Genomic DNA, 25,806 nt, shown 5'->3' with positions numbered 1-25,806 from the left:
AAGACTCACTTCTGTGGTGGCTCCACTCTGAGGAAGTCGAGTAATGATGACCTTTTGATGTCCTTCTATTCATCTGTTGCAATATTCATTACATGAGGGAGTTCCCCGCCATAGGCAACATGACACTGGGCAGTATACAAAAGACTTTTACTACTGTAGGATGCGTGGCACTTCGCATGTAGGCCACGATTGAATGTCAGCCATAAAAGTGACATATGCACGCACTATCCTCAGAACTTCTCTGCCTCCAGATCAAAACTCCAGATTCCAATGTACTGTCTGAATTTGAGTTGTTTGCGATTCTTCACATTTCTTCAAATTTCAGATAAGTGCCCCATTGGGAAATTCTTGACCGTTTGCTACTGTCTTTGGTTAGGGTTCATGTCATCCAAGAGGGGCAAGTGCCAATGTGGAAGACAAATTCCACACAAGGATAGCCATCTCCAGTGTTTGTTCTGCCTAGGCCCAAACCACGAACACAAAAATTGCTCTGTTTGTCGGGCGTTTGTGCCAAAGACATTAAGTAGTAGATTATTCTCTTCAGCTGTCTACCTAGAGAATCAGAGTTTAAAGTGGCTAGCAAAAATTGCTGTGGAGGGATCCTTGGGGCCTGAGGGTGAGACAGTTTTGTAGGGGAAGGCCAAAACACAAAGGCATGAGCCTTTTGCTGTGCCTCTGGATACCAGCATCTCTCTTGAGGTGGAGGAGAGCCCAGAGACACATCTGGTTCACAGCTCAGATCCACAGGCTGAGCCTGACATCTGGGCCACCGTGGATACATGCATAAACACGTCCACAGGGCTGAGCAGGCATCCATGTCAGATGTCCGAAGGGAACCATGGCTCGTGATAAAGGAAGGTCCTAAGGGGATTCCTCAGATCCTTGTTAGGGAAGAGGTGGAGTCCAATCTGCTAGAATGTAAGCCTACATCGGGGCCTCCTACCTTAAATAAGATAGACATGCATGCAAAAAAGAAACGGAAAACCAAACATGTATCCCCCACCAATAGAACCTGTTGGTCACTGGTGTCCCTTAGGCCTCCTCCAGGTTTTACAACTCCCTCCCAGTACTGCCTCTCCACTTAAAAGGACTAGGAAAGAGGGTTCTTCAGAAGAAGAGACATCTTCAAGGGAGGAATCTCTAGCCTACTCTTCAAGGGAGGAATCTCTAGCCTACTTTTCACAGATCCCTTTCCTCATGAATTATGCTTCCCCAGGGGAAACTCTAGCTAAAATGAGAGACCATTTTAAATGGGATAGCGACCAACTATCTGAAGAACAAAAAAGATACTGTGAACTACTACAGGTAGAATCATCTACCCTATCTGCTATTCCTCCTTTCTTGCCTACCTTTCTCGATGCTTTTGCCTCAGCTTCACAGGCACCAGATTTCCAGCCACCCACCCCCAAGACGACATACCACTTCTTTAAGGTCCCAGAGGACTGCAAGTTCCTCTTCAGATGCCCTTCTGTAGACTCTTCTGTTATTTCTGTGGCTTCTGACAAGCCAACCAGATTACTGCCCGCCACTACCCTCCTCCCATCAGATACGGATAGCCACTCTAGCATTTAGGGCCATAAATTATCTAAACACGTATGACCAAATTCACTTTAGAACTTATGTCACAACTGTCACAGGTAATTGCAGAGTTACCTGACTAAGAAAATAAAACATTGGCTATTTCCTTGCTTTGTGCATCTTCTCAAGTAGCACACCACTCCGTAAAAATGTTGCTATGATGCTGCAGAAGCTTCTGCCAGACCAGCTGCCTCTGGATCAGTGTTACGATGATTCTCTTGGCTAATACTCTAGCCTTTACCTGAGGACATAAAAGCCAAACTTATGGATGCTCCTTTGGACAACTTTGCCTTGTTTGGCCCTGCAGCTGCTATCTTTTTCAAATCATTGCAAAAAAGGGGTAAGGAATTGCAAAAATTGAAGCTTATTTTTGTTTCCCCAGTACCCAAGTTCCAAAGAAATTATCTTGCAAAATCTGTGTTTATGTATAAGCATTTACGTAACCCACAGCCTAGAACAAAAAAGAGTGATAGGAAACCACAACAGCCTAAGGACCCCCAGCAAATCCGACATAAAAGCGGTCCTTTCCAAACAAACCATCCTCTCTGTTAACTGTCCCCCCCACTCACATCCTACTTTCTCGGTGCCTTCCCATGTCCCCTCCAGCCTGGGAAAACATAACCAAGACTCCTGGGTCCTCCATTGTTCAAAAAGGGTACTTTGTGGTATGGGACCACCTACCCTCCTTCAGGGACATCCCTCAACCTCCCAGGGAAGAATTACCATTTTTTCCCAGAAGTTCTGTTAGAATTAGTGAACCAAGGGACCATTGAGTGTGTTCCCAAAAAACAAATAGGAAGAGGATTTTATTCCAGGTTGTTCCTGGTACCCAGGAAGGAAGGTCTTTGGCGACCCATCCTCGACCTGTCCCATCTGAATATCTTTCTAAGGGTACCCACTTTCTACATGCTGTCCCTCCAGACTTTTTTCCCCACTTATTCTGCTTCAAGCATTCATGATTATCCTGGATATCAAAGATGCATATCTGCACATCCCCATCCATCCCAGCTACAGGAAGTTTCTATGCTTCATCATGGAGCTTTCAGTTCTGTGTTTTGCCCTTTGGACTTTTCTACTGCACCAAGGGTCTTCACCAAGTGCCTAGTTCCTCTGATTGCTGACTGCAGACTTCAAGGCATGCACATTTTTCTTTATCTGGATGACCTCCTCCTTCTAGCGTCCTCCACAGTACAGTTGGAATGAAATACCACCCTTACCAGCAGTCTTCTACAAAGTCTGGGTTTCATCATGAACTTAAAGAAATCAGTTATCACCCCTTCACAGAATCAGATATTCCTGGGATGCAGGATATAAACAGATCTTATGAAGGTCTGTCTACCCCCACAAAAGGTACAGGACCTCACCCTTTACTTCAGGAATCTTGTGCTGGTTCACTGCATTATATCAGAGAGTTCCTCAGGGTCTTGGGCTTCATGGCATCCACCATTCTCATGCTCTCATTTACCAAACTCCACATAAGAAAATGGCAGTGGTATCTAAAGTCAGTTTGGATGCAACACTAGCACTCCCTAGAATTCTCTATTCCTCCCATCCCCTGTCTGAAGAAAGAAATTCAGTGGTGGGATACATCATGTGTCACTCAACCCAGCACTCCCCTTACACTCTCTTGCTCCACATCAAGGGATCTTGACAGATGTCTCACACACAGGCTGGAGAGCAACCTTCAGACACTGAAGGGAAAAGGGGTATGATCTCCCTCTCTATTGAAGGAACACATCAGTGTAAGGGAGATGAGGGTGCTGGTATTGACCATGCAGATCTTCCAACCCCTTTTCCAACCAGGACCATTAAAGCTGTTCACAGACAGTTTGACAGTCTTCTGGTGTGTAAACAAACAGGGAAGGAACAAATCCTATCTATTATGCAGGCTAGCTCTTCAGGCTTGGGAGCTGGCAGTAAAATTCCAGTTGACCCTTCAGCAAGTGTGCATCCCATCTTCACAGAATTACATGGCAAATTACCTGAGCAGGTTCCAAACACAATCCCATGAATGGATATTTCAAAAAGAGATGTGTTTCTAGACATTGTCCACCGTTGGGGTATTCCTGAAACAGACCTTTTTGCCTCCCCCATGAACACACAACTTCCACAGTTTTGTGCCAGAGAAGGCTCATCCTCTGGTCTGGAAAGTGGATACCATTTCTTCCTCTTGGAAAGGGATGTTTCTATATGCATTTCCTCCCCTTCCCCTCATTCCAAAAGTCCTGTCAAAAATTCTGCAAGACAAACCAAAAATTTTAGAAAATGAAACACACACCACGAAGTAGATGAACCACCAGAAGTAGTTTAATCCTGGTACCTCGGCATTTCGTCTTCAAGGGATATTTCCTTGTAACACACCAGCATCTTAAATAGCATCACATTTATGAAATTTCCCAATAAACAATTATACAATTTTCTCAACTGATAAATGCAAATACGAATACCATCACCCACAGATCAGTACCCCCCACATTTAAAATGACAGTGTACTCTATTATTGCACTTCAACACTTTATAATAGATGTATACAAAATTTAAAGAAGAAATAGACAGACAAAATTAGAAAAGGACCCTCAAAAAAGGGACCTTCGAAAAAATGGCAGAAAAAAGACAAAAAATTCTTTAACAAAAATGCATTCATATAAACAACATCCTTAAAATTTCAGTGACACTTCCTGGTTTAATCCACCAGAATGTGTAATGTGCCATAATTATAAATAAATGTAGGTTCTAAATGGTTAAGTCTAGAGTGGAATGTTCCCCCTGTTATCTCATCTTGAACCAAAACACTAAAAAGTAAAGAAGATCCATCCTGGTAGCTTCTCCTAAGCAAGTCGCCAGTTCGCCAGTTCTCAGTGAGGCACTTTCGCAGCCCATGACACCTGCTACTTTAGAGTCGCAGGCTGCTACCGACTCCCATGTGGAGTTGGCCAGGCCGCAGGAAACTCAAGGTATTGGAGCCTCGGAGATTGTTCCCTCAGATGGGTCCAGAGCCGCTGAGCAGGCATCGGCTTCTGAGGGTGTATTCAGACCTAAACAATTGTATGTTAAACCGACTTCAAAGACAAAGACTAAAACACCTTTAAAGGCGAAGAAACAAGTTCACCAGCCACAAGGACAGGCCTCCATGCCCAAAAAACAAATGCTCAAAATGGCCGAAGACTTAATTACCTTGATCAGGGGTTCCCATCCCCCTCCTGATAAGAGGCCTAGGCAAGAGACATACTATGAATCTTCAGATCAGGTTTCCATTTCTTCTGATTCCTCTTCTGATCAGGAATATTCTCTTCCCCCTATGAGGATTCTGATGCTGAAGAATCAATTCCTTCAGCTTCTCCTCCTGAGGACTACTCTTTTGGGGGAAATCTTGCATACCATGAGGGAGCACTTCCACTGGGAGAGCCAAGATTTTTCAGAATCTTTCCTTTTACTACCTCAACACAGGCCTCTAGCTATTCCACCTGTGTTGAACATTGTAGATGATGTGTTCTTGGAGTCTAGTCTGACCCCTAACTCTTTACCTCCAGCTCCTGTTAAGCCGGACAGATACTACAGGGTCCCTGACTCTCATAAATTCCTTTTCAAAAACCCTACTGCAGACCCAGAAACTATTTCTCAGGGTCCAAAAGTGGGTCAAGGCTTCTACTGCAAAAAACCCTACCCCCTCTGACAGGGATTCTAGGGCTCTGGACAGATGGGGAAAAAAAGATTTACACATCTGCTACTTTGGCTATAAGGGCCTTAAATTGCCAGTTTCATATGCTCAAATGTCAGCCATATATCATGACACTGCTTAAACAGAATATGATGGCAAATTCTGAATGTGCAGAAAACAAAGAAATGCAGGATTTATTGCATGCAGTTGAACAAGTTGGAAAGCATACTTTGCAATGTGGGTTTGATTCTCTGGAGGCCTCCTGCAGGGCCGCTGTTACGGGTTCTGTCATTAGGAGGCATGCTTGGTTAAAGGAACAAAATCTGCCTGACCATGTTAAAGCAAAATTATTAGATGCTCCTTTGCAACATGATTCCTTGTTTGGTGTTAAGGCAGAAGAGGTGTTAAAGAAAATGGAGGACAAAGCTAAATCTATGCAAACGGTCAAGGATTTCTTACAGATACAGCCACCTAGATTTAGCAGACACTGGCCTACAAAGAATTGGTCCTTTCCTGTCTCAGACAGACCTCAAAGGGGCAGAGCCAGACGCCCTAGAAGCAGATCACAGCCGCAAGTATCCAACAGGTCTAAGCAGTGGAGTGCTTCTACCTCAAAAGGTGGAGAGGATAAATCACAATCATACAGGAAACAGTCCTAATGACTTCCCCCTGCCTGCACCAAGCACTTATCTTCTGGTAGCACCCTTAGGGGGAAAACTAGCACTTTTTTCTCAAAATCGGCACATTATAACCCAGGAGAAATGGGTTCTAGACGTAGTGTCACAAGGCTACAAGTTTCATTTCCATACCCTGCCAAGGGCAAGCGGTTGGCCAGACCTGCCAAAAAATCAGTGGGCAGAGGCTCAAAAACAAGTTGCAGCTTTCATAGACATGAGGGCTATTCAACAAGTGCCACAGCAAGAGCAGGGACAAGGATTTTACTCAAGACTATTCTTGGTACCCAGAAAAGACAAAGCATGGAGACCATTACTAGACCTATCTATTCTAAAAACTTTCCTGGATATACCAAAATTCAAGATGTTGACCTTACAGCAGCTTCAGCCCATGCTGAGCAGCAAGGCTTGGCCCGTGACTTTAGACCTAAAAGAGGCATACCTGCATGTCCCAATCAGACGATCGTGCAGAAGATACCTCAGATTCATGGCTGGCTCAAAGCATTACCAATTCTCTGCACTGCCCTTTGGCTTATCTACTGCACCCAGGGTCTTCACAAAGTGCCTGGCACCAGTAATTGCTCACTGCAGACAAAGAGGAATACAAATATATCCTTACTTGGACGACTGCCTCATACATGCAGAAAGCAAGGACATTCTACTACAGCATCTGACTTTTGTGATAAGACTTTTAACATGCCTAGGGTACACAGTCAACAAAAATAAATCAAAGCTAGTACCATCTCAAGATCCTGGGTGCAAGCTTAAATACAGCTGCCCAGATGGCTTATCTCACACCAGACAAACAAAGGCAACTGACTACCTATTTCAAGGAAATGGCAACAAAGGCCCAGTTATCTGCAAGAAAAATTTTGAAGGCTTTGGGCTTCATGGCATCCTGCATCTTACTAATTCCATATGCAAGACTGCATATGAGGAAAATTCAATGGTACCTAAAAAGTGTCTGGACACAACATTGCCACAATCTGGAAACAATGATTACTCTAATTCCCTGCCTGCAACAGGAGTTTCGATGGTGGGCAAAGGCTTGTCACCAAAACAAGGGACAGCCATTCTCACTACCCCCAGCCAGGTAGACCCTAATGACGGATGCATTAGATTATGCCTGGTCCAAAAACCAAAAGCATCTACATATCATTCAAAAAGAGATGCTAGCTGTTCAAAATGCCCTGCCAGCCTTCAAGGACCTACTTCATCCGGGACAACTAATGATAAAGACAGACAATACTACGGTCATGTGGTACATAAACAAGCAGGGGGGCACTCATTCTTATCCCCTATGCAAACTAGCCATGGCTTTATGGGACACAGCATTGACTTACCAAGTTCATCAGCAGGCACAATTCCTGCCAGGAAAGGAAAATACTCTGGCAGAAAAACTAAACAGAAACCTCATGGATCCCCACAAGTGGCACCTGGATCCACAAGTCTTCAGCATGATAACAAAGAAATTGGGACGCCCGGACATAGACCTATTTGCCTCCCCTCAAAACAATCAACTAAAAAGATTCTGCAAAAGGACTTTTCAGACAAGCCTGGAAAGTGGACGCCTTATCTTTCAACTGGACAAACCTATCAGTATATGCCTTTCCTCCAATGCCTCTCCTCCCCAAGGTACTCCTAAAGGTCAGGCAGGAGAAACCAAAAATGATTCTGATTGCCCCAGACTGGCCATGCCAGTACTGGTATCCAATCTTAAGAAACTTGTCCCAATGCCCAGCCTGGACCTTACCTCAAATACCTCATTTACTGTCCCAGCAAAACAATCAGATTCTGCACACCCAACTCAAGACCCTAAACCTGGCAGCATGGCGGATAATGTAGCCATACAAACCACACCTCTCAGTAAAGCTGTGATGGATGTCATTTTAGAAGCCAGAAGGCCTAGTACTAGAAAGTCCTATGCTGGGAAATGGAAGAGATGTTGCGCTTGGAACCAAGATCAGGGAACTGATACAGCTGTCCCAAATATTCTTCAGATTCTGCAATACTTAACTGAGATGCTGGACAAAGGCCTGTCTTTTTCATCAATAAAAATCCATGCCTCTGCCATTTCGACGCATTACAATACAGAGCCACCACTCTTTTCTCATCCTTTATTAAGGCAGTACCTCAGAGGAGCCAAAAACTTAAGGCCTCCAAGGAGAAAGCCAATACCTGCATGGGACCTCCAATTATGTCTTGGAAAAACTCACCTTACCTCCTTTTGAGCCAGCTGCTACTGCGGATATAAAATTCTTATCTTGGAAAACAGCTCTGCTCCTAGCAATAACTTATGCAAGACGAGTTTCAGAGCTACAGGCTCTCATGGCTGTGGAACCTTTTATCATTTTTTATCCAGACAGGGTCTCTCTGAGAACAAACCCTACATTTATGCCTAAGGTGGTATCCAGTGTAGCCCTTAACCAAACAATTCATTTGCCAACTTTTTATCCAAATCCACAGAATAAGGGGGAGAAAATTCTGCATTCTTTGGACATACACAGACCACTTAGATTCTACTTGGACAAAACTAAAGTTTTCAGAAAGACAGAACAATTACTAGTGGCATAATATGCCACAGTATCACAAGGAAAGGCCATCTCCAAGCAGACTATTTCAAAGTGGATTGGACACTGCATTCGTTTCTGCTACTCAGAGCATGGCAAACCAGTGCCTAAGGGCATTAGGCCACATTCAACCAGAGCTGCAGCCACTTCTGCAGCCTTTCTCAGGGGAGTACCAACCAAAGACATTTTAGAGGCTGCTACTTGGAGTTCAGTGCATACCTTTACAGAACATTACAATCTGCCTCTTTACTCTAAATCCAGGGCAGGCTTTGCCACTGCAGTTCTGCAAGGCCTCATAGCCGCTCCTAATGCTGTTTAGCTCCAGCCCCCCAACCATAGCTTTGGGACTCAACCCAAATGTAATGACTGCAACAGTGAAACACGAAGAACATAGTACAGTTGTGTACACTTACCATAAATGTAGATGTTCGAGTGTATTCACTGTTGCAGTCCAGGTTACCCACCTGCCCTCCCCCTTGTTTTTGCTGGAACTTATCTTTACTTCTCTAATCTATACAACCTAGGTGGTGTATTTGCTTATAGACGAAGGTAAAGCTTATTTTTGGTGCATGTATGTTTTATTTACATAATTTTAGCCTACCCTTTTGGGGGCACCTGACATCTGGGGCAAGAAAAACTGAATAAAATGGCGTCGGCTGCATCTTTTATAACCCTGACGACCTGACATCAGGGAAGAGGTGACAACAACTGATGCAGGACCCAAGACTTTGGAATTCAGGCCGACTGAGGGCAACCAACCAGCAGGATAACCCAAATGTAATGACTGCAACAGTGAATACACTCGAACAACTGCATTTATGGTAAGTGTACACAACTGTACTTTCCATCTGTCTTGTCCACAGCAGGAATCTAATTAACAACTTTGCCTCCAGAGGTCTTTTAAGCCGGGAAACCACTTGTTTCCTGAGAACTTTTATACAAAGTCTAGTATTGGAAACATACTTCATAAAATTTACAATCTGTGATGTGAATTCCAAGAATGTAAAATATAATCACTTTTCGGAAGAGATTGTGCTATACACTGGAGTTAGTATCAAAGATCTGTTTATACATGATGATTTTATAATGTAAATATAAAAAAAAATATTTTATATGCCAAAATGATTGGTATTATGGTCAAACAAATTATTATATCTCTGTAAGCATGCAAGATCGATCCAAGATGTCAGTGGGAGAATTGTTCACCTGTTTGAGAATTTTCTAGGTAGCATACTGCTGTTTTGTGATATTGCAGAATCTAGGCAAATTATGCATATAATAGCATCATAATATTTAAAATCCATATTAATCTACAAAACTGTCTCTGTCAAATGGTAAGTTATCCGTGACAATTTTGTGTGCCTTAATGTTTTGTATAAAATGGCACCTGTTGCTCAAATTGCAGCTATGAAAGATGTAGCTAATAGTCATACTGCATTACGAAAAACATTTATCTGAATGCCTTCAGATAATTCGCCTTGTTTAATGTTATTTTTTACTAAAACTCAATAACATGACAGCATCAGACTTCATTTTTTGCATTATTAATGTAAACATTAAAAATGTCTCACATTAATAACTTTTTACAACCCCAGTTCTGTAGATCCCATGCTGACCATTTTACTGTGCAAGCTTAGCATGTCATATCAGCTGGTAGATGATGCCCTACTGCCTTAGAATTATGTATGTATCTGTATCAGGACTTCAGAAGTTTAGAGTTTTAAAACACTGATGGGTGTACTCATTTTAGGAGTGCAGGAATGTCTCCTGCAAAGATCTCTTGCAGGATGCACAGGAACTCTGCTTTTCTGATGCGTACACTCTTGTAGGAAACAAAAGATCTAATATCCTTTTTATTCTTCTTCAATGTATGGGTTACGGATCCGACTCGGCTGCATTCTACAGACTTCTGATCCAACTCTCAGGTTTCTCCCTCTACCCATAATGCCACAGTCCATCCCCAATACTTCAGATCTCATTTGCTGCCATCTTGCACTGAAGTGGACCCTCTCACTGAGTGTCTTTTCGGACCTTTTCAGGTTGTTTATAAGTGTATTTTCTTAGAAAACCTCTCTTTTTTTTCTTTAAATCAGTTAGTTTCTCCCTCTTAAGTTTTCTGTTTTCTTTCCATTAGTAACCTTACTTTAGCAAAGTAATTTCTTAAGTACTATTGTTGGTAGTCTTTTTCCCAACGTTCTTTCTGTCACTTTGCACCTCTTTTTTGACAGGGTATTCTTTACTACCATTGTTGGTAGTTCTTTTCACTGTTGCTGTAGTTTATATATATATATATATATATATATATATATATATATATATATATATATTTTTTTTTTCTTTCTTTCTATTTTTCCACTTTGTGGTTTAAATGCTATGGCTGAGAACCCTACAAGGTTTAAAAAATGCACTTCCTTTGTCCTTTGGGCATAAAATTCTGAATCTGGATGCCCACAAGGAGTGTGTTTACTATATAGGGGCAGCACATCTGAGTACGAACTGTACCATTTGTGCTGCTTTTAACTCCAAGGCTATAGCAGACAAGACGGAACAAATTAGTTCTTAAAGGGTTACTACACCCTTCCTCGACTTTCTCCTATCACGGGCAAATCCCAGCAAATCATTTAAGGCTGCATCAGAACACGGAAAATCATCTCCACCCAAGTCTGTTAAGACTTTTTCATCTACGGAGCCTCCTCAAAAAATACAGAGATCTTTGGATCTGACTTGTTTGGATCAAAAGAGGCAAACTTTGGATCTTAAGCCTTCAGATCCAATAGTCATCTCATGCAGTCCTCCTGTTCAACCACAGATCTGAGGCAATCAGTTCCTACCTTGGGTTCATCTCATACCCTGAGAAGTCACTGACCCGAGTTCATTGTTGACCCTATTCCCCTTTTATGCAAACTCTGAGGAAGCACTCTTGACCTCAGTCTACCACCTCATCTGTCAGGTCCACCAGGAGTCTGTCTGAAGCTGAAGTGGATACGATGATGAGAAATTTCCTTAAAGCTCAGATCCAGATTGGGGTTGTACAGACTCCGTCTCCCATTTGATCTGTGAGCCTTCCTGCCACTGCCCATGCAGTTGTATCTCCTTCTCTAATTCCCTCTTTGGTTTCGGAGCCCTAGGATATGTCAGTTCTTAAGAGTACCAGTGTTGGACCCGAAGAGAATTACATTTTCAACCCCAGTGGTTTCCCTAACCAGTTCTGCTCCTATTCCTTTATAACAGGAAGTGTCTCAGAGACGAAGCATCAGATCTGATTATGGCAGATCCATCCTTGCTCCTTAGAGCCTCTGTGCTAGAAAGCTTGGGTCCAGCTTCCTCCTCAAGGCACAGATCCAGACAAAGTTGTCATCTACCTGCTTTGGAAGTGTCTGCTCTGATGCAGCTGGCCACAGCTTCTCCTGGTCCATCTTTCGTCGACGTTGTGGAGAGGGTGTTCTCTCGTTCAAGAAATCCAGTCACTTATATGTCCTCCGATCCTACACCCTTTCCCTCTATGGTTCTGAGCTCTGATTCCATCAGATCTACTTCACAGGGACAGCCAGTACCATCTATCATCTAGACAGTTCCCATGGAAGAACTACCCCTTTCTTTAGACACCTCCCAAAAGCATCCCAATGAGGAGGTTCACTGAAAGAGAACGTATAAAAGGAGGCACATAAATTCCCCCTTGGAATCTCCCTCTAAAGATACTGACTTCAATAAAGGGGAAGGGTCTCCCAGATCACCACCTGATGATGTCTCATTTAGAGACTTTTTGGAGATCCTTAAGCAGAAAGGTGGTTGGTTATCAGATAATCCTTCCCCTGAGGAGTCAGTATTTCTGGAGGCTTTTCAGATAACCCTTCCCCTGAAGAGTCGGTAGGTACTGGCCCATCTATGTCTTGGGTGATTTCCCCAGCTAATGAGCTTATCGACCTAGTCTCTGCCAGGCATAGAAGGAACTGGATTCTATTGAACCTGTCCATGCCTTCCAGACAGAATCTTAGCTTCTCTAAAAGAGAAGCCCCACTGAAGCAAAGGAGTCCCTGTTGATGCAATGGTTGTGATGGCAGCTACCAAAAAGAAGCTAGCAGAACCGAGTTCCTCTGTCCACCCCCCTAACAGAGAGTCCAGGGCATTGGACAGTTTTAGATAACGTGTTTGTTTCAGCAATCTTTGTCTTAAGTCCCTGAACTATTTGGCACAATTTATGAGACTGCAGAGGGATTTGACCAAGGAACTATCAAAATCTCTCTGAGTCCATGTCTGTAGAGGATTACAAAAGGATCACCTTCAGAGCTGGCCACTCTTTTATCTATTTCCAGTGCATCCATAAGTTTGATTTCTCATATAGCAGATGGCACCTCACAGGCCGCCTGTTCAGGCATTGCCATTTGGAGACATGCCTGGATATGGTTATGCGATTTTGCAGAGCCTTTCAAGTTTTCTTTCATCAATGCACCTTTTGATGGAACATCCTTGTTTGGCCTTCTATGAAAGAAATGCTTTCCTGCAGTGAACAGAAAGAAAAGGCTATGTCTGCTGTAGGGATGCACTTTTCTACCCCTCGATGATCCTTTTGAAGGAGCAGGAGGCAAGAAAAATGTGGTTCTTAAATCCCAGAAAAATATCCAGGATTCACATGGAAACAACTCCATCAAAAGCAGAAGAAGGAGTTCAAATGGAAGATGCCATCCGCCCTGTAGAGGAAGCCCGCAAAATCAGGGTTTCTGATATTCCTTAATGGATAGACCCTTTCAGCATTCCTGAAGTGCTGCCTGACTGCCAACCTCTGGAGGTAGTCAGGGACACTTGTCCATGCACCCAAACACCTGGGCTGCTATAACAAAAGATTCTTGAGTGCTAAAAATAATATCCAGGGTTTACTTTATACCATTTTCCCAAATACCCACGTCCAAAAGAAAAAAAGCTTCCCAATGTTCCACCCAATCAGAGAGAAGCTGCAGCTCAAGAAATTCAGTAGCTGCTGGACAAAAGATTCATCCAGGAGGTCCCACCAGACCAGAGAGTATTCGGAACTTACTTAAGCTTCTTTTTAGTGCCAAAGAAGACAGGGGACCTAAGATCGATTTTGGATGTAAGCAACTTGAACCAATTTGTGAAGAAGTCAAAGTTCCAAATGGTCATAGTTCTGTCCTTTCTACTTCTTTTACACAAGGATGATTGGATATGCTCAGTCGATCTTCAGGACACATACTATCATATCAAAATAAACAGACACTCGCGAAGACACTTGCATTTTCGTCTAGGTATGGAAACACTCAGAATCTTGGCAGTGGTAGCAGCTCACATGAGACTGCAAAGATTCTGAGTGTTTCCATACCTAGATGACTGGCTTCTCACCACCCCAATCATGCATCCCCTAGAACAGTTCAGGGACTGTTTGCTCCAGATTTGCCAATCACTAGGCATTACAGTCAGTGTTTCTAAATCCAAACTTCTACCAGTACAGAGCCTGGAGTTCATTGGTACTCATCTAAACACAATAAGTAAGATTGCTTCTTTACCTCCTCATTGCATATGCGCAGTCAAGTCTCAGGTTCATGAAATTCTTTCTCATCTTGCTCCTTCGGCCAGACTTGTCTTTCAGACCCTAGTTTTCTTGGCAGTGTCTACAGTATTAGACCAACTAGCACATTATTATGTGCATGTTCTTCAGTGGACTCTGTTCAGTGGTCTGTTCTTCGACAGCTCCTATCCTTCCCAGTCAGACTTACTCCAGTATGCAAAAATCATATTCTCTCTGGTGGATCCAGTCAGATGACACTTACGCAGGTCACCCCTTCATTCTGCCTTCCCTAGTGGCCACAATGACCACGGACACCTCCCAAGTGGGGTGGGGGCCATTTCTTGGGAAGGATGGTTCAAGGCACATGGTCCCCCTGAGAGACCATTTCATATTTCAGTGTACTGGAAATGAGTGTAGTCCTACTACCATTGTGAGCATTTCAAGTTGTTTTCCCTCTAGGGACCATTGAAATCCAAACTGACAACATGTCTGTGGTCTGTTACATCAGCAAACAAGAAGGAACTCTATCTTGCCCCCCTGCCAAGAAGCTATAAGAGTGTGACAATGATTGCTCTCCTCCAACCGCTTTCTAGTAGCAGCACACATTCCTGGGAAATCCAATGTACTAGCGGACAAGCTAAGCAGATCCATTCTGATGCCTGATATGTGGTCTGTCAATCAATCAATGACAGAGAAAAAGTTTCTGTCACTGGGGCCATCCTTGCCGCAATCTTTTTGCTTCTCCCCACAACAGCAAATGCAGCAGGTATTTTGCTTGGATTCCCCCTCCCGGGGAGTCATCAAGAGATGCTGTAGTCTACATTTACCCTCCAGTCTCCTTTATGCCTATCCCCCAGTATGTCTGATTCCAAAATTCTTACAGAAAGCCAACCAGTTGAAGAGCCATCTTCGTTATCCTCCTTGGATACTGGACCCCAGTCCAGACCTTCTGTCACATCCCACGGGGATAAAACATTCCAGTAACCCAGCCCTTCAGTTCAATTAATAGCTAGAACCCCCAGGCTTTCCCCCAGTTCATGATATACTTTTATCCTCACAGAAAGATTCCACTAAGAGGATTTACAAGAGCAAATGGAAAATATCTTCAATTTGGGCCCTGAAAAATGTTAGTTGGGGATTCTGTCCCATATGTTGAGGAAGAATGAAGAGGACAACATCAGTTATTAATGTTATGTACTTACCATGACAAGGCATCTGTGTTGTCAATTTTCATCCCTCCTCAACTCCCCTTCCTGTCATCTTCTGGAGTGACGTGATGGACCTTTGAAAACTGTAGATCTAGGTTTGAGCCCTGGTTTAATTTCTCTTCTTTTCTACTGTTATACACTGAGACTTTTAAGGCAGCACACTCGATCTAAGGTATTAGGGATAGACTAGGGCATTGTGGGTAGAGGGAGGAACTCAAGAGTTGGATCCGAAGTCAGTAGAATGCGGCCGAATCAACCCATACGTTGAGGAGGAATGAAAATGAACAACACAGATGCCTAGTTATGGTGAGTACATAACTTTAATTTTAACTAAGTGTATTCAACTTTGTTTTCTTTCCATGGGGTGGAATCCATAGGAACAAGACCCTTTTACATCCTTGATGCGTATCAGCTCAGGTTTTACCTGAAGAGGGTGCATGAATTAAGGAAGATAGATCTGCTTTTCATATCCCTTGCCTGGGGTATAGGTGAGCTTGGTTGTTGCTAATTAGATCCTATCCAAATGGATTGCTACCTAAACAATTTTTACTGCTGGGTAGTACACCATTCCTAAAATTGAAATTCAAAGGCCATTCCACCAGGGAATATGGTCGCTTGAATTGCCTGTAATAAGTGTGTTGCTCATTGCAAGCATTTGTGCAATAGTCTTGCCAGTCGTTCAAACTTTAACCAAGCTGTACTGTTTAGATAATGATTGTATGAGCTGAGCATCCCTTGGGAAGCTGGTGCTTCAAGATTTGGACATCTGAGTAGTTGTGTTGCCACCCTGTCTGCTCATTCCTTCCTGGGGGATTTTGGTGCTGTTAAGGATTCTTCTCCACCTGTTATCCAGTGCATTGAGTCCATCATAGTAAGATATAGCAGTTATGCCACAACTTTTACCATATTAGTTGGTGTATGAGTGAACATTCTGCAATAAGTACTAATTTCTATTACACCTATTCATTTTGTATAACTCCGAACCAAACAAAACCAATGACAGCCCCAGTCACAGAGATATGCACTGAACATGAAGAAGTAACCACTTTCCTTTTATTTAAATGTTAAAATAACAGCAAAAACTGGTTGAGCGCTTTCATCTACTGTAGTAGATTTCATCAGAACCATTACCAACAGCCATAAGCCTCTTTATATATGGTCCTAAATCTTTCAAAAATTGAATGCATGTGTATTTTACAAATTGATTAATTGAATAATTTACATAAATTAATTAAAATTTAAAGTGCTCAATGCATGATTCCACAATGTCTACCTATCACTTGTTTCTTTCCTTTTTTGCCTTAATTAAAACCTGTATTTAACTTATTCATCAAATATAATTCATTTTGGTTTGGATGGTCTCCCCATCTGCTGCTGTAAATAAACTCCATGGTAAGTCTAGCAGTTTTATAAATCTGCAGCTGTGTTTTGGGTTTTTTTTTCATTTTTTGGGGGGGTCTGTTATTTATTTTGGTGTAATTCAAGACAAGGAGCATGATGGTGGGCGTTGCCTCCACACTGATGTGTGATTTCACTCTATGCACTGTTAGAAAGTGTGCATGCCCTGCAGGGCAGGAACTAGATAATACACAATCTTTTAGTGGAGAGCAATCTTCAGAAGAGGAAATTCCCACCTTTACTCACTGCAGAGAATGATCTCAAAGATCAGCTGATATACTTGGTATCTGATATGGTGAGTGCTTGCATTTCTGTTGTATCCTGGTGAGGTTATCATTAATCATCTTTTCTGAATGCATAATGGACGTATTGTGAAATTTAAGCTCTTGTCATACAAACAAGCTGTGGCTGTCACTGCCTTAGGAATGTGACAGAATGCAGTGAGCCACTTGTTGAAATAAACTCAAATCAAGTTATTATGAAGAGATATAAGGTGTTTATTCAGATCTGTGTATTATAGAATATTTTAAAGAACAATTTACACATTGCATGCAAATTCAAATGGCATACAATTTTAACATTTTCTATGAGAAGTAGCAATTGTTTGATGGAAGATATTGAAAAGACTACAGAAGTAAAATAATAAGCAACTACAAATAAAGTAACTATGCCCAAGTGACATAACACTGATTTTTTTTGTTGCAGGCAGCTTCATAGAAGTGGTAACTGATACACAGATGGAAGATACAGACAATTTTTTTCAACCTAAACGTTTTGAAATGGGGCAGTCTAATAGTGAAACCAGGGTGCCCATGTCTTCCAGAGAATCAGACTCTGAAGGTGTCAGTGACAGTGGTGGAGAGGAAAAAGGAGATAGTGTCTTGGACTGCGCTGAAGAAGTGGAAGTGGCCATTCAGCAGAAAGTGGCAGAACAAGAACCAGCTGTAAATGACTGGGACGATATTGATCTGGTAAGATATTGAGGAATAGAGGCATATTACAAATGTTTTTTCAGATGAGAAAAGTTTTTTTTAAGTATTTTACAAAGCAGTTGAATTGAGGAAATGTGTGTGTGCAAAATAGTAAAGACCCTGATGGAAGTCAAACTCAGTATTGCCGTCAGCATGAAGAAGGCAAGGGGAAGTGAGGATGTCAGTGAGCATTAGTGAAAATGTATCACTGTATTTTTTTTTCAAGTTTAATTTTTGTTTTTCTATTTAATTATGTGTTTGCTTGTTTTCATTAACTTGAGTAAGCGCATTTGATGTACATGTCCCTTTTTAGGGGTGACCTAGGTGCACTGTCTGGTGAAGTGACTTGCTTAGTCACTCAGTCAAATGGAGGCTGAGGGAATCCAACCCTGAACTACAGGGAGCAGCTAGTTAACAGCACATAGTCCTCACCCTCTGCAATAACTGCTTGGCGGCACAAGTATAATGGTCTGGGAATCCAGAAGCAATGGACATTACAAGAGTAGTCAACTGGGAAACAGTGATATGTAGTACAGACTGTGAGAGAGAGACTTGTGCAGCAACAAAGCTCTGTATCTTGAGGAGAGGAAGCATGGAGTATGATCACCATTGTGGCTTATAATAAAAGTAAGGCGATTATACAAGAAGAGAAGCTTGCATGAGAGAATCGGAGATGATGCCTCCATGGAGGGCCCAACAAATGGTTGCCATATATGCCAGCAAGTCAAAGCAGCCTTAAAGAAAGAAGTAGCTATAGAGCAATGAAGAAAGGGGACATAAATTCTTCAGATGCAGTGTGTATTGTAGAGTAAATTGGTCTGTCACGGGGTTAGTCTTAAACTGATGGACACAATGTGAGAAGGCTGGTTATGTGGCAAAAGTATTGAATGCTTCACATTGTTACCTTCATGTACGTGATGGAGTGGTGTACTAGCATGGGGAAGATAGAAATGATAAAAGAGATAGGTGACCAGAAATCTCCAAGAGGCAGCACAAAGGCAGCTCCTGAGAAAATTGTAGTGGTAGTCTGGGTTAGGTATACCTGCGGTGGTGGTGCTGCAGTAGCGTTGTCGCCTCACAGTAAGACGCTGTCTGGTTCGATTCTCAGAGCGTCTTCTGCGTGGAGACATGCATGAATGGGCGTACCTTCGTTGAAGGTTGTGCGTCAGGCCTGGCAAGCCGGTACGTAAAAATCAACTGCCAATCATTAGCGGACCGGTGTTCCGCTGTGGCGACCCCTAACTGGGAAAAGCCGAAAGACACCAACAAAGTCTGGGTTAGGTACAGAGCATAGTGAGGTATTGTTTTCTTTTCTGTTAAGAAAGTTGGTAGTAGGAGACTTGGTGAACCATAAGTTAAACCATTCTATTTTTTAATAAAATAAAATAACCTATGATGCTGGACTTGAGGTTAATAGCTGTTACTTTCTACTGCAGTGAGCTCATCAAAGATGCAACAGTTATGCTATTACTCACCATATTAGTTGATGTTTGAGTGAGTATTCCTCAATAAGTGCTCATTTCTATCTCACCTACAGAAAGATGAACCTAGTAAGAACCCTGATAGTAGGAGGCCTTTTAATATTATTCCATTGCAGCAAAGATGTAGAAAGTTATGTGGAAAATGCTAGAAAATCACTTACTTATAGGTTGATAGGTAAGTGCTACACTAGCTGCCCCTATGGGTCATTTTGAACCTAGCCAATTTCCCTTTCGAGGATGAGAATTAAACCGTGTACCTTGTGTCTGTGAGCTAAACACCTTAGCCATTAAGCCAGTCCCCAACCCAAAGCTTATTGACAATAACACGACTTGTGAGGTTACTGATGTTGCACTGAACTATAAGGTGTCATTGGCTTCAGAGGCATTCCTTACTCATGAAACTTCTTTGCTGTTAAACTTTTGTAATCAAGGAGTGAAGGTAGTGGGCAGAACTTAATACATCTGGCGGATCTTTTCTTTCTGATGCTGGACTTGGCATACATGCTGCTGAAAGCTTCATTTGCAGAGAAAAAGCTCATCTAGACAACCACTTGGTGCAAGGGGCATCGTTCCTCCGTGGAGTGGTGGGACTGCATATCACCCTTTTATAGCTAATAGGATTCTTTCTGACCCTAATGGCCCTGAAGATAAAGTTTCTTCTTGAAGACATTCTTCATATTCATCCCTGCTGCAGTAAACTTGGTAATATGAGTTGTATCTTGCTGAGGATATAACAGCTTACCAGCTTCCAAAACTTCAGGGCACCTTCTACACACCCAAACTGTCTAGCAACTCATGCTGAGCTGATTAAAAAACATGTATGGGTGCAAAGCTCTCCAGTGCTTTCCTGCTATAGAAGACTACACTCCTCTGAGGCTTGCGAGTATTGACATTTAGCTTGTGCTTTTCTTAGCTGGACAGATAAGTTCTCTTTGGGGAAAAAAACTTCCATTTTTTTTTGTTTTGTTTTTTACTGCTGTTTTATTGTTTTCCTCTTCAGGAAAGTTATTTTAAAGCTAAGAGTGTTGTATTTTAAAGGATCATCTCGAGGCTGTAACATACTTTTGAACAGAGCACTCATTGTTCCTGTCAGTGTAAAAGTAGTGTTGACCAACTGATAATTTTATTTTCCCTGTTGTGATATTGCTGTCATGTTTGAAAGTGCTTTTGCTTTTTTTCCTGTTTTTTATCAAAACAAATGTAACTTTTGTGGGCTGGCAGTTTTACTGGCATTGTTGCTTGTTTCCCCAGGATAGAGCCACCATTTTCACTTTCACCATGGAACAGATTGTCAGTCCCATGGCTGGTTCTTCCTCCAGCCACAAAAAGAAAAAGTTAAGCAGACAGCCTTTGCTACCACAGCAGGCTAGCAATTTGCCTCAGCCACAGATGGGCAATTCTACTTTTGCCGTATGTTGTACATCAGACCACTCATCCTTTACCCTGAATCCCTCTGGTGTAGCATCTTAAGCCACTATGGACTGGAGGTAGCCATGTCCTGTGCAGCTGTTGGGAATCCCCTCAGTGGCCAAGGGAGAGCTGCTCTTGTCAGTCCTGGAAGAGGAAACGGGAAGTTTTCCTGTTGTGTCAAAATGCTGTGCCCATCCCTGAGGAAGCAGTGACTCCATTAGTAACATGGCTGCCCCCATTTTTCCTGTCAAAAAGAAACAGAAAAACAAACATTTATCTTCTCCTCCTCAAATTTATGTGTATAGGAGTAGTTTACTGGGACTAGCTCAAGGTTTAATTCAGGCTATTGATCCTCCTTGTAGAGCAGTTTCTCTTAAAAGAAAGAGGGCTGTCTCCTTTCCTGAAGAGAATTGGGATTCTGAATCTGAACAGAAAAATGTAGGGATGAATTCAAGGTTCTGTCCTCAGATTACTGATTCAGGCTCAGAGCAGAGCTCACTTTCTGATTGCTCCCGTGGGAGTTTCTTTCTCTGAGACTGTTGCTAGAATGCGCAAGAGTTTTAACTGGGAGAACACTGAGGTGTTTCAGTCCCTCTATAAATACTATGAGTTATTAGAGAAAGATTTTCCAGAACCTACACCCACTCCTCCTGTCCTGCCTGCTTTAGAGGATGTGTGTCTTACTGTCTGGAATTTTCCTGATAGACAGCTGTCTGTAAAAAGGCAGACAGGATGTATAAAATTCCTCCATCTTTTAAATTTTTATACATTATTCCCAAACCTGACCCAGCAGCTATAGCTTTAGTTGACTGCTCCACTGCTAAGCACTTAAATTCCAACCCTACTCTTTCTAATGAGGATGGGAAAATTATCGATATGTATTGGAAAAAAGTGCACTTCTGCAACTTTGAATTTCAGAATTTTAAATTGTCAGCCTCATATGCTGAAGTTTATTCTGCTGTGTTGTGAAAGCATGAGAAATGTTTTATCTGTAGTTTCTCCTTGAGAAGAAAAATATGCTTTAAATAACTTAATTTCTTCTACTGCACTTCTACATCACTCATTGTTTGCAGTGTGCATGACTTTTTTGATTGCAGGCCTATGGCCACTGGTACTGTTCTAAGGAGGTTTGTTTGTCTGCATTTTCAGAACCTCCCAGATGATGTAAAAATTATATTTTAAGTTCTCTCTTGGATAGAGATTGTGTTTGGCCCCTTTGCTGCAGAGGTGGTCAAAATGTGTGATGAAAGTGGCAAGCTGATCTAAGGAATCTCTAAGATTTTTCAATCCTCCTTTTCCAGATTGTCCAAGGGATTTTCTTTCTTCTCACCTAGTTTTAGCAATAAACAGAATAAACAATCTCAAAAGAATTCAGGTGAACAGACATTTAACAAGAAGTGGCAAGGAGGTTCCAAGCCTCAGACCTCATAAAACCAAAGACACTCCAAGTCTGAATGACTGTTCAAGAGACCTTGTGACCCCCTCCCATCTTGGTCCTTTTTCTCTTCTAGAAAGTCTGAATCTCCATTTTTCTCTTTGGCAACAAATTGTTTCAGGCAAATGTATCCTGAAAATCATTCATCAGGGTTGCAGATGGCAGTGAGAGGAAATTCCTCCTTTTCAGGGAATCATTCCTTATGCTGCAGATCAGCCTGTTTTTTTTCCACCTGTTCTTTGTCACATGCTGTCCGATGGAGTGATGCAACCAGTTCCTCCTTTCCAGGTGGGAAGAGGTTTCATTTAAGATGTTCCTAGTCCAAAAGAAAGAAAATGTTTGTAGACCAGTTCTGGATCTTTCTTTCCTAAACCTTTTGTTATAGTACCTAAGTTCAGAATGATGTCACTTCACAACCTGTTGCCTCTTCTTCCTCTTTCAAGTTTCCTGGTAACACTAGACTTAAAAGATGCTTATCATCACATTCCTATTCATCCAGACTTCAGACATTTATTAAGGTTTTATGTGTCTAGATCACATTGTCAGTCTCTGCCTTGTTCTTTGGACTATCCATTACACCAAGAGTGTTCACAAAGTGTCTAGCTCCAGTTATAGCTCATTGCAGGTTATAGGGTATCCAAGTTTTTCTGTATTTGGACTACTTATTTTTGCATTTGCAGAGTCTTTTTCAAAATGTCAAGAGTCTGTGTCTTGGGTGAGAGATCTATTGCGCAAGCACCAATTCAAAAAGAACATTCAGAAGTATTTTTTTTACTTCCTCACACAGGATTGTGTTCTTAGGATGTTGACTAGACACTTCAAGGAGCTTTTCTTCCACAGGAAAAAAAATAGATGTTTATATAGATCTGTTTCTAAGGTTTTTCTCCTCAGACTTCTTGAACAGTAACAAGTCTGTTTTTCTCCTCAGACTTCTTGAACAGTAACAAGTCTGTTATAGGACTCCACGCAAGAAGACCTGGAAGATAGATGCTGTTTCTTTCTTTGGACAGAAATGTTCCTGTATGTCTTTCCACTAATATCTTGGGTACTTGTGAAGATTTAGAAGGAATCCCCCTAAGATCACTGTGGTGACTCCCTTCTAGCCCTGGCAACCATGGTTTTCCCTTGTTTTGGAAATGACCAGGGACAATTACCACAAGCTTCCTCACAATTTGGATCTAATCTTACAAGAGCAGGGATGTTTGATGCACCTGTTTTTTGAGGATGTACAGCAGGTACTAATGGAGGCAAGAAAGCCTGCTACTAAAAATCATATATTAGCAAATGGAAAAGGTTTTCTAGTTGGTGCCAACAACATAACCAACATCCATTTAGGGATAGTTGTTCTCTGGGTTTACTGTGTTTGTGTGAGTTTGTATTCCATGACCTTTCTTATTCCTTTATCAAGGTTCATTTATCTGCCATTTCCATATTTCATCCTATGGATCCTCCTCTTTCAAGTCAGTCGAATGTCAAAATTTTCTTGAAGGAAGTTTTGCATAAGAGGCCTCCAAGTAAACCAGTGGCCCCTCCTTGGATTCTTAGTTTTGTGTTAGAGAAACTAACACTTTCTCCATTTTAACCAGCTAATCTGGATGACTTGAGGTTCTTAACATGGAAACAGTTTTAATATTTGCTTTAACCTCTGCAAGAAGGGTGTCAGAGTCTGTTATGGTGAATCAACCCTCATTTTTTACAAGGACAGGGTTTCAAGAACTAATCCTCCTTTTATGCCTAAAGTGGTATCCAAGTTTACTTTAAGCCAAACTATCCATCTCCCCATTTTCTTTCATGAACCTAAAAATGAGGGAGAAAGAATACTCCATGCCTTGGACGTTCACAGACAACTTGGGTACTATACTGATGGAACTAAATATTTCAGATTTTCAGATAAATTGTTCATTTCTTGTCAAGGTAAGACGGGACAACTTGTGTCAAAACAGACCATTTCCGCATGGTTGTCTAAGGCTATTGCCTTTTGTTATACTCACCATGACAAGTCTATTCTAGGCATGGTCAAGGCCCACTCAGCAAGGACCTTGGCTTCTTCTATGGCTTTTTGGAAAGGGTTGTATTCTAGAAGCTGCTATTTGGTCCTCTGTACATACTGTTACAAAGCACTATAAGCTTGTAAGCTGGATTCCTTCTCTAGGTCTAGATCATGTTTTGCTAGGACAATTCTCTAGGGGCTCCTGGACCCTTTTCCTTCTACTTCCCAAGTGTAGTTAGCTATGCTAATCTACCCATATAGCCAAGGCTACTGCAGCAGTGATAAATATGAACAACATTGTACAGTTGTGAAGTTGAACTTACCATAACAGTAGATGTTCCACTGATCACTGCTGCAGTAGCTGCTCCCTCTATACCTTCACCCCCCTTGTTTTCTGGTATGTTTTTATGCCAGGGTGTGGACATATATTTTTTTTGTTATTCCTAGCCTTGTCCTTTCAGAGCTTAGCCTCCCTGACTCTGCTTGCTGCAACGCTGTGAAGGGTTTTACACCCAAACTTGTCTTTTAGTTAGATCATCTCAAGCTACTTGACAGTTTGGGCACATGGAAGGTGCTCTGAAGTGTTGGAAGCTGGCACTCTGTTATATCCTTGGCAAGATATAACTCGTATAGCCTACACTACTGCAGCAGTGATCATTCGAATATCTGCTGTTATGGTAAGTTCAGTTTACACAACTGTACTTTCTCCTCATCCTGTTTGGATAATCACTCCTTTATGTGGTAGCTAAACAGCTAGTGATGCACAGTGTTATGCCTATGCATAGTGGAAATGCTTGTCTGGTAGTGCACTATAGATGTCTTCAGTCACTGTTGCAGTATTCCTTATTATTGGGATATCCTGCCGAGGATGGCTGCATATATAACCAGAATATCAAAGCCTGGGCCCTTCCATGTGTTGTATGTCAAACGTACATCCTATGGCCAAAATCTAAGGTACATAAGTGAATTATGACAGCAAAATGCTCAGAACTACTTTACCACCAGTCCAAATGCAGTATTTTGAATCTGATCTGAAGGTCATATGTTTAGTACAGTTCTGCAAGCCTAGAACAGATAGGTACCCTGTTGGGGAATCTTCCTTTTTCTTTTAGCTTCTTTCTTTGCAGGTACATGTCATCCAGAAAGGGGAAATGTGAATTTGGGAGGCAGATTTCCCATAAGGATAGACACAATATGTACTTTGTTTGTTTAAGTGAGGAGCATGACCATGAACAGTGTTCTGTTTGCTAGGCTTTCATTCCTAAACCCTGCGTAGCTGTCTTTCCTCTCTTTCGATCAACCTGAAAACCCAACACCTTAACCTTCTTGCTGAAGGAACAATGGCTTTGGAATCTTCCCTCACAGATGTCCATCCAGTTTTGAAAAAGAAGTCGAAGAAATTAAAACTGGAGACTTCTGCCGGATGTCTCTCGTGTCAGATGAAAAGATCACAGATCATCTGGTTCAGACACTTGGCTCTTCTGTTGTGACCCCATTGGAGGCCAGTGTGGGCCATGCAGCATGCACTGAGGGTGAGAAGGGGGGTCCACAGCTGGTAATTTCTGAAGGGCCCAGGGAGATTCCATAAATTTCAATGAGGGAAGAAATCCCAGGTTTTCTCATAGAAGTACATTGGGGTTCAAAACATTGTGGAGGATGTCCCTGTTAAAAAGAAATGGAAAACAAGATGTATTGCTCCTATTGCTAAGAACCCCAAAAAGGAATGGCAAACTTTTATGTAAGGTCTTTTAGAGCCTTTCATGCCTTTGAAACCCTCTCAGTGTTTGCCAGTCCCTTTTTCTCTATATATTACTTCTACTTTTACTCTTTAAAAGAGGGATAAGACGACTATTACTTCTGAAAAAGAAGAATTTGATTCTGGGGAGGAGTCTTTAACTTTTTCCCCCAGATTCAT

General features: G+C 42.0%; 1 protein-coding gene across 1 annotated transcript in view; it reads left to right on the top strand.

Moving 5' to 3' along the window:
- The window catches only part of LOC122801730 (DNA excision repair protein ERCC-5-like), a 941,093-nt gene that overhangs the window by 468,485 nt on the left and 446,802 nt on the right, over positions 1–25,806 (top strand). Inside the window, exon 10 of the mRNA XM_044071253.1 lies at positions 17,310–17,575. Coding sequence (XP_043927188.1) covers positions 17,310–17,575 — 266 coding nt within the window. The remainder of the gene's footprint in view (positions 1–17,309; positions 17,576–25,806) is intronic.

This window comes from Protopterus annectens, chromosome 5.part0 (assembly GCF_019279795.1).
Source record: "Protopterus annectens isolate FY-2018-M chromosome 5.part0, PAN1.0, whole genome shotgun sequence".
In the NCBI taxonomy this organism is placed as follows: Eukaryota; Metazoa; Chordata; order Ceratodontiformes; family Protopteridae; genus Protopterus; species Protopterus annectens.
Note: the sequence above shows the minus strand (reverse complement) of the source record. Positions and strands in the feature narration are given on the sequence as shown.